The sequence below is a fragment of the Salmo trutta genome, chromosome 39, assembly GCF_901001165.1.
Source record: "Salmo trutta chromosome 39, fSalTru1.1, whole genome shotgun sequence".
Lineage (NCBI taxonomy): Eukaryota > Metazoa > Chordata > Actinopteri > Salmoniformes > Salmonidae > Salmo > Salmo trutta.
In genome coordinates this window covers 18917800-18932731 of record NC_042995.1, presented here as the reverse complement: position 1 = coordinate 18932731, position 14932 = coordinate 18917800, and the positions used below count along the sequence as shown (strand labels likewise).

Below are 14932 nucleotides of genomic sequence, written 5' to 3'. Positions count from 1 at the left end.
GGTTCAACCCTAGCCCTAAACCTAGCTTCATGTCCACATCTTGGTTCAACCCTAACCCTAGCTTCATGTCCATGTCCATGTTCTGGTTCAACCCTAAACCTAGCTTCATGTCCACATCTCGGCTCAACCCTAACCCTAACCCTAGCTTCATGTCCACATCCTGGTTCAACCCTAACCCTAGCTTCATGTCCACATCTTGGTTCAACCCTAACCCTAGCTTCATGTCCACATCTTGGTTCAACCCTAACCCTAGCTTCATGTCCACATCCTGGTTCAAACCTAGCCCTAAACCTAGCTTCATGTCCACATCTCGGCTCAACCCTAACCCTAACCCTAGCTTCATGTCCACATCCTGGTTCAACCCTAACTCTAGCTTCATGTCCACATCCTGGTTCAACCCTAACCCTAGCTTCATGTCCACATCCCAGTTCAACCCTAACCCTAGCTTCATGTCCACATCCTGGTTCAACCCTAGCCCTAGCTTCATGTCCACATCTTGGTTCAACCCTAACCCTAGCTTCATGTCCACATCCTGGTTCAACCCTAACCCTAGCTTCATGTCCACATCCCAGTTCAACCCTAACCCTAGCTTCATGTCCACATCCTGGTTCAACCCTAACCCTAGCTTCATGTCCACATTTCGGTTTAACCCTAACCCTCAACCTTAACTCTAGCCCTACACCAAAAGTGAAATAAGAAAATAAGGACATTCTTAATAAGACATCCGTCTTTCCCCCGCATGATACTCTGGAGTTGGCAGCTATTTCAACCATGCTGTATGAGTGAAGCTGACAGAGCCAGATGTGCTTCCCTGTGGCTCCGGCTACATCGACTTGAACCCACAACCTTTGCGTTGCTAACGCCACACTCTAACTGAGCCCCGCGGGACCACATGGAGCTATTACCTAGCTGAGGTGCCCCAGGACCCGGTCTTATCTACGCTGACTAACAGGTCTGCTGGAACGACCGCAGGGAACAAGGCGATAAGTGCTAGTCTACAGCTCCCCTGCACCACCCTGTGACAGAACAAGAGGATGTCTTTTACATATATAATTAGAGATGGCTGACTTCCCCCAAAATCACTACAGTCAAGGAAATACTATTCAGTACTCACTATATATCACACAGCACCCATAAACATAGACACACATCTGAACACGGGGTTTGTGATCTTGTGTCTCTAAATCTTTAGCTACCTGTTTGAGACTGTAATACATTGTATTGATGCAAAATAAAAGCGATGGGAAAAGACGCAACCTGATGCAGAGGTAAGGTTCGAAGCGTTGTCTCCGTAACACATGCATGGGATCACAATGACTTCCTTTTTGCTCAGACCTGATGCAATTCTTTCTTCTTAAAAATAAAGAGAGGAAGAAAAAGACAAACACGAAGACCAAATAATGGACTCTTTATCCCCTGGCCATTGAGACATGGCTGTGCTGCTGAGGCCGGCCCAGGATAGTTTATAGATTCACACTGATATAAGACTCTCCTCTCTCAGCATGGATTTATAGAAGAGCCTTACCCAATCTCAGGAATAATATGGAAACAGAGACATGGTAAAAATGCTTGTGTAACTCGTGAATAAAACATTGGATTCCCCAATGTGTGTGTGTGTGTGTGGCCTACTCTAGTCATGGTGCCTGAAGAGCACAGTGTTCTAAGCCGTCCTCTTTGACACACATTAGGTATGACGCGCTAGCCTGAAGAATGACAGATTGGTTTGTCAGATGCTTCGAAAAGACTGATGCCCTGCTTGCAAGCTGTAGAGGTATTACTTCCACACAGTAACATAATAAATGTCATGGGGGGTGTGCGTGGTTATGAGAGTAACTGGATCCTTCTTACTTACCTAAACGTCTACACACAGAATGAATGTCCTTGAATGAATCAACTCCCATCATTCTGACAGTGACTGTGTTTGACTTGAGCAAGACCCCCCCCCCCCCACACACACACACACCCACACACACTATTGTCAATATGTTGAAAATGAAAAAGCTGGGATAGCAATTAATTTACAATAGGTTTTTATTTAGATTTGTGTCCAATGTGGACATCCTTCTCTATGCTATGAGGACAACACAGTCACATCTATGAATCACTCAATGACTTGAAACTCAAATGAATAACTACTTCATTAATTAGTACAGTACAGCTAAAGAAAACTTGGAAAACAAGGCATCGTTCACAGTGATTGTGGTAATATAATGAATAACCTACTTACTTCAGATGAAAATGTCCTACTGAAATGTTTACATCTTGGATGTATTATATCTAGTGTTTAGAGTGTTTATTATTTGTTATTCTACTCTTACTTTTTTGGTTTGTTGGTATTTTCTTAAAACTGCATTGTTGGTTAAGGGCTTGTAAGTAAGAATTTCACTGTAAGGTCCTGTTGTATTCGGCGCATGTGACAAATACAATTTGATTTGATTTTTATTTGGTGTCTCTTATGTCTGCCTTTATCCAGAATTCTACTCATAACACATTTTGTATTATAACAACAGCAGATGGAAGCTTGGAGGAGAGTCCTCTTCACTTCAACCTTCCTCATTAGTATTCTAAAGAGCATGTAAGTATTGGCACTGTTGTTATTGAATAACTGTCGTCTTAGGCATGCATACACATACAGTACTCTAACACAAAACACTTAAGACAAAACATTGACGATATCCTGTATGAGAATTTCGACACGCGTACTTAAACTGGACTGTAGACACCTAGAAGAAGGAGTTAGATCATGAAGATGTGCAGTCCCTATTAACCATCTTAATTAAAAAGATGTCACAGCAAGTGTTTGTAATTCAAGCAGCCATCGAACACGAGCACAAATTACAGGCAGCGCCCAAGTTAGAACTCTCCACACTAGAAACCTCTTATCATGAGAACCACTTACAGTAATTGAAAGATTCAGAATCTTCTAGTAAGACTGAAAATGGCGTGTCTGAAAATATGATCCACCAACCATTAACATGTTATTACTGTTTCTGAACATTTAAAGATAAGCATCATTTTGTTATCACAGTATGGCACAGAGACATCAAAAATCACGACAACATTTCACATCAGTCACAGTGAAGTGGAGATAGCAGGGCAGAACATCCCCTCTGGGCACAGTAAGTCAAACAAGGCAAAGGCATCTACTGTACTATGAGGAAGCTCGTTGTCAGTTTTTTTCCTGGATGACGACAACAACAAGGATTGGACACACGCATTAAATGAGGCAAGTGCAAATTAAGCGGGAATAAGGCTAACCAAGTTTGAGTCTCATGGTTGTCATTGTTAGCCCTTCACCAAAGCATATTTGATATGATATTTTTGATCACAGCTATGAGGCGGTACATCTACAGATATTTGGTCCAGTCCTTGATGGGACTAAGACCAGAAATGGCCTCTGGCATTATTCTAACACAACAGACATTTTCTTTCCTTTTCCTTGAGGCCCCCATTATTAGCCAGATAATGATAATTTTGTAAAAAAAAAAAGAAAAAAAAAAAGAGTTACACACTAGGATAAAAATGGACCAGCCCATCTGGCATTTATCCGAAATGCCAGATGGCCAGTCCGCCCCTGATGGGAGTCCAAGTACGAGAAAAAGAATGGGTCCAATTTTAGACAGAAAAAAAGATGGAGCTGTTTCGAAGAGATATTAGTAGCTCCGAGGCACTACTAGCGCCGATGTTGTTCCTTGTGTTCTTTAATGTTTTGTTATCTGCGATTCCAGAAGAGGGAGCTACAGTACACTTAACACATTTTGCAGCAGAACTTGTATTGCAAGATAAAAAACATCAATTCCATCACTCAATGTGCAGTTCAGCATGTGTTTAATAGAGCTTGTCGCATGGCAGAATGGATGTCTTCAGAACTGTCTTTGCGGAGGAGGAGATATGTTAGAAGATATTAAATGCTGAAGAGTCGATTCCATTGCTGATGTGTTACGCAGTACTATGAGGACAGAGGTCAAGAGAGGACAGTTACTGTAGAGGCAACAACCAAGGTTTGTGCTGTAGCTAGATGTTGCTAAGTAATCAGGAAGCCTAAGTCCACAGGCTGTCGCTGTATATAGTGCTGGCTGGGGCTGACTTGGGCTGGATCCCGATACTACTAAAATATGCACTTGTGCTCTCCTCCCCATGAATTTAAAAGCATTGGATTGGTGTCAGCCTAGGCTAGAGGGAGTTGCTACCATATTTCCTATATCAGTGCTTTTAAATCCATGAAGGGAACAAGTGCACACTTAGGGCCGAAGGGAAGGCTTGAGAATTGGGACGCAGCTTGGTTGTTGTTGACGCTGGAGGGAGGTGTCACGCCAATGATCGTGGCATACTTCTAAGATCATGGTTCCTGGTTCCTCCTCTAGGCCTCCCGAAGACCAACCAGCGCACAGCTCTGTTTCCACCGCTCAGCCCTCACGTTGTGATCGTAAGTAATGTCAGCGGATTCAGTTCTCTCCCCGTTATAGAAGTAGCAGCCTCCGACCCCCTCCAGCTGAGACGCAGTGGCAGCCAGGATAGCTGTGGACGCTCCCTCGGCTGGGATCTGGAGATGACACAGAAATAACACTTTAAAAAAAGAATGGACAGGCAGGGACAGGCATGCTCTTCAGAAACATAGTGGTCCTGTGTTCCATTTTCAAAATTGTAAACCGAAGCCCAGTTCTATCAATCATTCGAACCGGCAACATCAACGCTTTCATAAACAGGATGTAGTCCTCTGTTCCATTTTCAAAATGCAAAATACATTTCACAACTGAATTGCTAAGCAGCTTCAGTTAGTTACACCTTGTCGCCAGGCTCAATTGCTAGAGAGGCGGCTGGGCGGACGAGATAAGAATTAAGCTATTTAGATACATGACAAACAGTTGTTACAGCAATCTAAGGCGTCTGTGAGCTCTCAGGTGAACTAACACGTCTGTCTGGCAGCAGCAGCCTGTGGTAAGTGATGTGCAGCAGGCCGGGCAGCAGCAGGCAGGTTAAGTGGAAGAGGTTAGAGAGGAGGAAGCAGAGCTAGACTGATCTATTGCAGGCCATGCCTACTGCTCTGGAAAGCCTGGAGCTTATATAAGGCACATATGGCGGCTCCTAAATGGGCCCACTGCACTGGAGGAGAAACAAACGCCAACACAGAGCATTTAAACACTACACTCGCTGCCCGTGGGAATCTGAATTCACGTCCCTCGTTTAAACACACAAACACAATCAACAACACATAGAGTGTGAATGTCTTGCTGATGGGGACTTCGAAGAGTTAAGAAGAATTTGCTCCCCACAATATATTTGGACTAGAGGTGAGGTTTTCGTAATCCAAATTGTTGTATGGCCAAAAACAGAGTCAATCGGATGAACACTGAGGATGTTCCTTGAATGGAAAATGTGAATGAAGACACTGGCAGACAGGCCGGCTTGATTTCCAAACAGCAGATGTGAAATAGCCCCTAATGAAATCCGTCGACAGATGGGCCACAAGACAAGACCGCCAGTCCAGAAATGTGTATACACGTCTTAGACAGCACACGTACATGTCTCACTTATAAAATAAATACTTGTAGAGAAAGGAAAAGTGACGAACGTTGAACAAAACAATATTTCATGCAGGTCCATATTTCTTAGGGTGATCATCACTTGTAATATGGACAAAGGCTTGAGCAACCATCTGTGGCCAGTGGGCATCACATAGCTGCCCTCCATACTGCAGTTAGTTGGCAAAACAAGTGCTGCAATACAAATTGCTGCAAAACAAATGCTGCAATACTTGGCAATCCAAACCTCAGTGGATATGAGACATCTTTCCAAACACACAAAACCCGAACAATCAGACAGATAATGAAATACGAGTCAGCGCTAGACCCCAGTTCCAAGATAAAAGCCTCCAAAAGGAAATTATGACGGAGATAAATATCAATATCTGACGATATCAACTCACTATCTTTGTGGAATATGAGTATTGAGGAAATGAAATCCAGATGTTTTTCAGGCTATCTTTATATTGCCACCCTTGAAATACTGTATCATTTTTTTTAACTCTTAAAGCCCAACTAGGTAAGGCTTAATTTCCCAGCACATTTCTCTGTGTTAAAAAGGACAGTCATCTAAAACTACTCAGGCAAACAAGAAAATTGGCTACACTGTCAATGCCATAATACAGAATGAATCTGTGACCATGTAATGTGACGTTTTAGATGCAGATTCAAGGGTGATTGAAATAATTAAGAAATAAACAAATGTACCATTACTGCCACATGCATTTTGCGTGCAGCTAAATTGTTGTTTGCCGCTAAATTCTATAAGCAGGTTGACGTTTATTGGGACGAGTCTTGTCTTAAAAGGCAGAACTGAGCAATCTCCGTAAGATGGGCCAGTTGCAAAGCCAAAATTGGCTTTATTGTAAAAATTCATGAAAACAAAAAGTACATTTTGGTTCTTAATTTAAGGTTAGAGTTAGTCATTAGGTTTAGCAGTGTGGTTAAGGTTAGGCACTAGGTTTTAAATGATTTGATGATTTTGTGCCAGCCAGTGACCACCCTGCAGAGATGCTTCCAGAACAAGATTCATGCCAAAAAATGCTAACCTGCTAATTATAATGGGGATTATTTGCACAGGTTTCTCACAAATTGTGATGTAGTTTTCATGAATACACACACCCTCTAACCAGTGGAGGCTGCTGAGGGGGGGACAGCTCATAATAATGGCTGGAACAGAGTGAATGGAATGGCATCAAACACATGGCATTAAAAACACCCGGAAACCATGTTTGATGCATTTGATTACCATTCCACCTCTTCCGCTACCTACAGTCATTACCGCGAGCCCGTCCTCCTCAGTTACGGCGCCACCAACCTCCTGTGCCTCTCACTCACCTGTGGTTCTGAATAAATTGACCACCCCATTTAACACACCCTTTGATGCGACTATAATTCACATGCTTTTACTATCTCAGAACCCCAAGAATGCAATTATAATCCTTTTTAAAACACAGGGATTCCACGGCAATATGATCAACAGAAAAACTCATTATGAAGCCTGAAACAGTAAGAGGCTGGACGTTTCCACATGTGTTGCACCTTATTAGTATTCTCATCAATCACCGCTGTTAAGCTGTGGTCAAGCGTAGAAGCTTCACCTATTACCATATCTATCTTTGGTGCATTTTTTCCTCAAGTATGCCAAATTCCTAAGTAATTGTAAAGGTCATTTACCGTACCCTGAACAGTCTTACAGAACTGTCAGCATAGTTTAAGTTATCCTATAGTGAAGTACAAGACTGTTAGGTGAAATACTATGACACTATTGTTAGTTTTGAGAAGGAATGTGGCCCATATCTACAGTGTATTTGATGCATTTTTGTCTCAGGTTCCTAACCCTAAGGTGGCCTTTAAATATTCTAATGGTCATCTAGATTAAGATTCTACTTCACCCTAAACAGCATTTTGGCAACAGGTTTCTTGGCTGCCGGGGCTGGAATGCAGAGCTTGTTGTACAGGTCAGTGTCCACCATGACTGGGTCTACTGCTTTGGATGTTACTGGGAACCCTCCTGCTGTTAGCTTCTCCTGCAGATGGTATGTGAAGAGAACCACAGACAGTTTACTCTGAGAGTAGGCACCAAGCTCACTGTAGCAGGACCTGGAGGGAGGAAGAGAGAGAGATGGGGAAAGAGGGAGAGGACAAGAGAGACCGTTTAACTCGGGTTAAGCCATGCTTTATAATACGATAATTTGGCAGTTTAGTTTGTCCAAAAAAACCTAAGCTAATTAACATACATAACATACTTATTCAGTATGCTGTCTACAACCTTGTTGTTCCCAATCCAATGCCCCCTACTAAGCTATCTGCATGACTAAACCCAATGTCTATTATACAGTGTCTGTACTGTACTGAATAGATAGACTTATTGTTAACACCAGAAACACTGTCCAAAGCGAAGCAACTTTTCTGTACAAACGCACTGTGAAGGTCATAAGAGCATCAGACTGTGAAATACTCAATCTATAACGTGTCCCCCCCCCCCAGTTTCTTTTTCTTACAGCGTGAGATTGTTTCTAGGTGGCACCGTCGCAGCTAGCCCTTGTAGCCAGCAGCATTTCTCCCAGATGTGACGAAGCCATCTATCACATCTAAATTTGCAGGCGTGAAAGAGAGACACCGCTGTTCTGCCCTTGAGGCACGGAACCTCTCAATACAGACGGTATAATAATGGTTTATCACACAACACTATCTGTCATCAAAACTAATAATGTTGTCCTGGGAAGAACATTTTAGAAAATGTTAGTGTTTTTATTGAGGTAAAATATTTTACGAGTATCAAAAAAGGTTATGGGAAAAAAAGTTATGGGAATCAATAGGCTTTGTCGGTCAATGAGATTCATTGGATAAAGCTTGTATCTTGAATTGAGAATGACATTCACCCATAGCCAACAGATAAATACTACTACCACAGTGGTAATGGTTTTAAATGTGCTACTTGTTTGTCCATCAACCATGACTAATACCAAAGAGATGACAACACCACGTCGGGATTTTGATTTCAAGAGATTGATTCAATTTCAGCAATCAATTGGACACCTGAGAACAATGTTGGAAGCCACATACCAAATAATCTGGGTCTGTACTCATGAAGCATCTCAGGGTAGGAGTGCTGGGATCGTGAATACAGACGCAGGTCCTGGTCCCTACCTGCCATGTAGGTCTTCCATATTGAGTATTCCAACGTAGTGTGTGGCGGAGGACATGGTGACGACGCGGGAGCAGGCGTCGTGTCTCCCAGACCTCTTCAGTTTGTCCAGGAGGAGGTTTGTCAACAGGAAGTGTCCTAGATAGTTCAGACCAAAGTGCAGCTCGAAACTGTCCTCCGTCTTTCCCTCGGAAACCAGCATGATACAGGCTATGAAGGACAAGCAATATGACATTTCAATCAAAATGCTTTACAGATACCCAGCCTAAAACCCCAAAGAGCAAGCAATGCAGAGGCAGAAGCATAGCGGCTAGAAAAAAATACCCTAGAAATATTCCATCAATATGTCAACAAGATATAACAGCTGTCTATGCTGATATACAGTAACTGACACTTCTGTTGAGTGATTGTGAAAGGAGAAATACATGGTACTGCTAAGGTCGTGGGTTCGATTCTCGTAGAGATCACACTCGGTACACATGCTAAAAAAGTATGTACTCACTGTAAGACACAGTACAGGGAGTGCATACATTTTTTTATTTGTGTAGGCCTAAATTCCTCTGGATAGAACTGTCTGCTATGTGGCATATATTCTTATTAAGTTATTATTAAAAACACTCCCTCTATAGACACCTGACCTCTAGGTGTGCTATAACACTTACACACGATGGTCAACAAGACTTGTCTGCAGATCAGTCTATCAGTCTATGGTCTCTCAAGCACACACCTTCCCCTAATGCAGACTGAAACAGCTCATTACTCTAACTTAAACACCATTGACTACATGGTAATGGAGATTACAACGATTAGTTTGTCAATAACACTATTCGACATGCAATTAGATGTCTAAAGTGAAAGAGATACAAGGTGGCATTAGGCCTTGCTTAGCTTACTAAAGCATAGGGCATAGACAGAGAGAACTCACGGCGTGACGACAACTCTACCGACGGGGGGAATTCAGGGAAATCAGAATGCTATAGAGGCCTGCGTGCCAAACGGCACCCTATTCCGTATTTAGTGCAGAACTTTTGACCGGAGCCCTATGGGTCCTGGTCGAAAGTAGCACACTATATAGAGAATAGAGTGCCGTTTGGGACACATCCGGGGTCTGTGTAGCGATGACCTTTCCCTATCATTACTCTCTCAATGGGGTGGCACTAACGTCTGCACTACGTCCTTCCTTCGGCATCTACCATCCATTATCCATCAGCCGGGTGTGATAAGTGATGTTAGCTGCTGTTAGCATCTTGCAGACTGGTGAATTATTAATTCAGCCTGTTTGTGAGCAGAGAGTGGCTGACTGTTACCACAGCATGGGAGCCCCCCAAGCCAGACAGTACCGGAGTCTCCAAAGACCTTCTCTCAATAAAAGCTATTTTGTTCAAACAAACTGCCACAGAGGACTACACAACAGGGCTTCGCCTGAAATGGCACCATATTCCTATAGCATAGTGCTATGGTTAAAAGTAGTGCACTAAAGGGAATAGGGTGCCATTTCAGAGGCCTCCTAGGACCAGGAGGCACTGTATTTTCAAAGGTTGACGACAACCAGTGTTCGCTTGATTTTTCAGATGAAATAACTATGCTATGATTCTCTTTAAAGGTGAATACTGTGATATATTGAATAACGAGGTTGTTTGGTGTATAAGTACCATTGTTGACAGGGATGTGAAGTGTTAGAGCCCTGGCTTTAAACCTGTGGACAAACTGCCGTACCGACTTCAGAGAACACAGGCCAAGGAACAGAAACTCCACTGTGAACAGAACACAAAACATACAAACAACATTAACATTCTTCTATGCCTAAATACAGTTGAAGTCGGAAGATTACATACACTTAGGTTGGAGTCATTGAAACTCGTTTTTCAACAACTCCACAAATTTCTTGTTAACAAACTATAGTTTTGGCAAGTTGGTTAGGACATCTACTTTGTGCATGACACAAGTAATTTTTACAACAATTGTTTACAGACAGATTATTTCACTTATAATTCACTGTATCACAATTCCAGTGGGTCAGAAGTTTACATACACTAAGTTGACTGTGCCTTTAAACAGCTTGGAAAATTCCAGAAAATGATGTCATGGCTTCAGAAGCTTCTGATAGGTGAATTGACATCATTTGAGTCAATTGGAGGTGTACCTGTGGATGTATTTCAAGGCCTACCTTCAAACTCAGTGCCTCTTTGCTTGACATCATGGGAAAATCTAAAGAAATCAGTCAAGACCTCAGAAAAAGAATTGTAGACCTCCACAAGTCTGGTTCATCCTTGGGAGCAATTTCCAAACGCCTGAAGGTACCATGTTCATCTGTACCTACGCAAGAATAAACACCATGGTACGCAAGAATAAACACACCACGCAGCCGTCATACCGCTCTCCTAGAGATGAACGCGCTTTGGTGCGAAAAGTGCAAATCAATCCCAGAACAACAGCAAAGGACCTTGTCAGGATGCTGGAGGAAACAGGTACAAAGGTATCTATATCCACAGTAAAACAAGTCCTAAATTGACATAACCTGAAAGGCTGCTCAGCAAGGAAGAAGCCACAGCTACAAACGCGCCATAAAAAATCCAGACTACGGTTTGCAACTGCACATGGGGACAAAGATCGTACTTTTGGAGAAATGTCCTATGGTCTGATGAAACAAAAATAGAACTGTTTGGCCATAATGACCATCGTTATGTTTGGAGTAAAAAGGGGGAGGCTTGCAAGCCGAAGAACACCATCCCAACCGTGAAGCACAGGGGTGGCAGCATCATGTTGTGAGGGTGCTTTGCTGCAGGAGGGACTGGTGCACTTCACAAAATAGATGGCATCATGAGGATGGAAAATTATGTGGATGGAAAATTATGTGGATATATTGAAGCAACATCTCAAGACATCAGTTAGGAAGTTAAAGCTTGGTTGCAAATGGGTCTTCCAAATGGACAATGACCCCAAGCATACTTCCAAAGTTGTGGCAAAATGGCTTAAGGACAACAAAGTCAAGGTATTGGAGTGGCCATCACAAAGCCCTGACCTCAATCCTATAGAAATTTTGTGGGCAAAACTGAAAAAGCATGTGCGAGCAAGGAGGCCTACAAACCTGACTCAGTTTCACCAGCTCTGTCAGCAGGAACTGTCAGTGGGAAGCTTGTGGAAAGCTACCCAAAACATTTGACCCAAGTTAAACAATTTAAAGGCAATGCTACCAAATACTAATTGAGTGTATGTAAACTTCTGACCCACTGGGAATGTGATGAAATAAATAAAAGCTGAATTAAATTATTCTCTCTACTATTATTCTGACATTTCACATTGTTAAATAAAGTGGTGATCCTAACTGACCTAAGACAGGGAAATTTTTACAAGGATTAAATGTCAGGAATTGTGAAAAACTGAGTTTAAATGTATTTGGCTAAGGTGTATGTAAACTTCCGACTTCAACTGTATACAGGCATCAACAAATCACAAACAAACATTACACTTTTCCTATACTATAATACATTTAAAAATATATATATATTTCACCTTTATTTAACCAGGTAGGCCAGTCGAGAACAAGTTTTCATTTACAACTGCGACCTGGCCAGATAAAGCAAAGCAGTGAGACAAAAAACAACAACACAGAGTTACAGATGGGATAAACAATCGTACAGTCAATAACACAATAGAAAAATCTATATACAGTGTGTGCAAATGGAGTAAGGAGGTAAGGCAATAAATAGGCCAATAGTGGCGAACCAATTACAATTTAGCAATTAACACTGGAGTGATAGATGTGCAGATGATGATGTGCAAGTAGAAATACTGGTGTGCAAAAGAGCAAAAAAAGTAAACTAAAACAATATGGGGATGAGGTAGGTAGCTGGATGGGCTATTTACAGATGGGCTGTGTACAGCTGCAGCGATCGGTGAGCTGCTCAGATAGCTGATGTTTAAAGTTAGTGAGGGAGATACAACCCTAACCCTTTCCCCCCCCCCTTGTTTTTACCTTTATTTAACTAGGCAAGTCAGTTAAGAACAAATTCTTATTTCAATGACGGCCTAGGAACAGTGGGTTAACTGCCTTGTTCAGGGGCAGAATGACAGATTTTTACCTTGTCAGCTCAGGGATTCGATCTTAGAACCTTTCGGTTACTAGTCCAACGCTCTAACCACTATAGGCTACCTTCCACCCCAACCCTAACATAGATGTCTGCTTAGCTACAGTAGTACTAACACAGGTCAGGACAAGACATCGTCCTTTAATTTAGTTTTACATCAACCATTGACAGACAGTAAAGTGATCACACCAGTCCATAAAAGGCAAGACAGATTATTGCAAAGGCTTTCAATGAGTAGAAACTTCTAAGTAAATGTTATATGCATAAACTCCTCTCTCCTCATACGCATAAAGTCCCCTCCTTGCATTTAACATCTCAGGAATCCTAATTATGCAAATCCTAATCTTTTACTTCCTGTCCCCCTGAAGGATAAACAGCTGTATGATAAGCCATGGTCTCATTCAGTAGTACACTATATACCGTGAGACTAAAACTAAACACGAGGTAGATTACATTATGGCAATACACTCAGTGACCTGGCATGAATTAAACACGATCTCATCAGCAGCGTAATAAAAGAGCAGAAAGCACATGTAGATGTATATCTAATATTCCCTGGTATGGAAACTATAACCGACGAAACGTTACAAGAAAAGCTGGAGAGTTAATTGTGTATGCAGGAATCAATTCTTATGGGCCAAATGATAGCGCGTTTATTTCCATCACCACAGGAAGAGACAGAGTGGACAGAGTGCTTCACTGAACTTTACTCATCTGCATAACAGTGCAAGGCAAATAAATACAGTTTGTATCTTGATAACTGCTCCAACATAAAAAAAAGGGCCACATTCAATCCTAATTAAATGAAGTCAAAGCATTTTAAAAGTCAACGCTATAATGAGACAGGAACAACAACGTCATGACTGAAGCTCGCTCCGTGGCTAGGAATTCAGGGTTTTACACAATAGTATTGAGTAATGACATTAGCCCCACATACACGCACACACACACACGAATCAGAATGTCATATCTCTGAACCACTTGGTACAGCTTGTGGCGTCCCCGAACCAAGTGCTCAAGCACATAATTAAACAAATGATTGTCCCATAATTAGGTACATTACTCTGCATTACAATAATCCCGGGACTCTTCCCCACTGAGTGTAAAGAGTGAACAGTGTTTCAAGCATTGTTGAGCTGACGTATAAATGGCCCCATAATGTAAGAGTAGAGAAAGCTAGAGAAATCCACGATAAAAGTAGATGTTCTGTTGGGAATGAGTACTACAGATTAAAAGATATTCAGCAACTCTTGGTAGGAAAATGGAAGTTTGCTTCAAAAATCAACCTTTTATTGTTAAAACCTTTCTGTAAATGGCTTCATAAGGGTACTAGGAAAGACCCATAGGGGACGTGTGTGTGTGTATACTAACGACCCATAACTGTACTGAACAAATTTGTGTAAAGCGAGGGGTCAAAGAGGTCAATTGACAGCCATGTAGCTGTAGAGAGGAGGACAGAGGACATCTCTCTGTAATAATCAGTGAGTCACAGTGAGTCAACAAAGGCCTTGCTAGCTAACGATCTCGTATCTTAAGTGGGAGATAACAAAATATTCGCCCGGCTAATGGCTTGTATAAGGTCATCCCAAGAGACCGTGATTTACAAAGAGTAGAAATTGGAGAGAGGCTGTTCTTTGTCCCTTGTATGAGTAAGCTAACTATATGGCGGTTATACGGTTTACAAATCATTGCTGTGGAATTCATCTAATACCGTGCAAATAACCAAACGAACGCATAATTATTCTCTTTCTCCTCCTTCCTTTCTTCTTCTCCAACACTTAAACTCTCGTAAATATCAAGCTCTTAGGATTTTACTGGGCATTTATTCTCCAAAAATGAACATATCCATAAAAAAAAGTAATAACTCCACTGAGAATGTGTGATCCCCAATAAGCTCTCTCTATTCTAAATCACGGTCCAATATTGACCAATATTTACATAGATTACAATAATTAATTGGAAAAAATATCCACCCTGTAGTAAATATTCTTCCAGTTCATCTCTAGTGCCAGAGTTTTGTCACGGTGCCAGATCTGTCATGAAGGAATGAAGGGTATCCTCCAGACTAGTCACGGTGCCAAATAGCCAGCTGGAGGACACAGACTAGAAGGCGTCGTGCCATCTGGAAAATCAACAAAGATGTCTCATCCAAAGATGTGTTGAAATACTGA

At 41.9% G+C, this 14932-nt stretch overlaps 1 protein-coding gene across 2 annotated transcripts in view; it reads right to left on the bottom strand.

Moving 5' to 3' along the window:
* Window positions 1-2013: 2013 nt before the first annotated feature.
* LOC115179353 (dehydrogenase/reductase SDR family member on chromosome X-like) overlaps window positions 2014-14932 on the bottom strand; it is a 39439-nt gene continuing 26520 nt past the window's right edge. For both annotated transcript variants that reach the window (XM_029740786.1, XM_029740787.1), the window contains exons 4-7: window positions 10326-10427; window positions 8676-8883; window positions 7418-7625; window positions 2014-4543 (exon numbers count right to left, since the gene is read on the bottom strand). In XM_029740786.1, coding sequence (XP_029596646.1) covers window positions 4361-4543; window positions 7418-7625; window positions 8676-8883; window positions 10326-10427 — 701 coding nt within the window. In that variant the 3' untranslated portion in view covers window positions 2014-4360. The remainder of the gene's footprint in view (window positions 4544-7417; window positions 7626-8675; window positions 8884-10325; window positions 10428-14932) is intronic.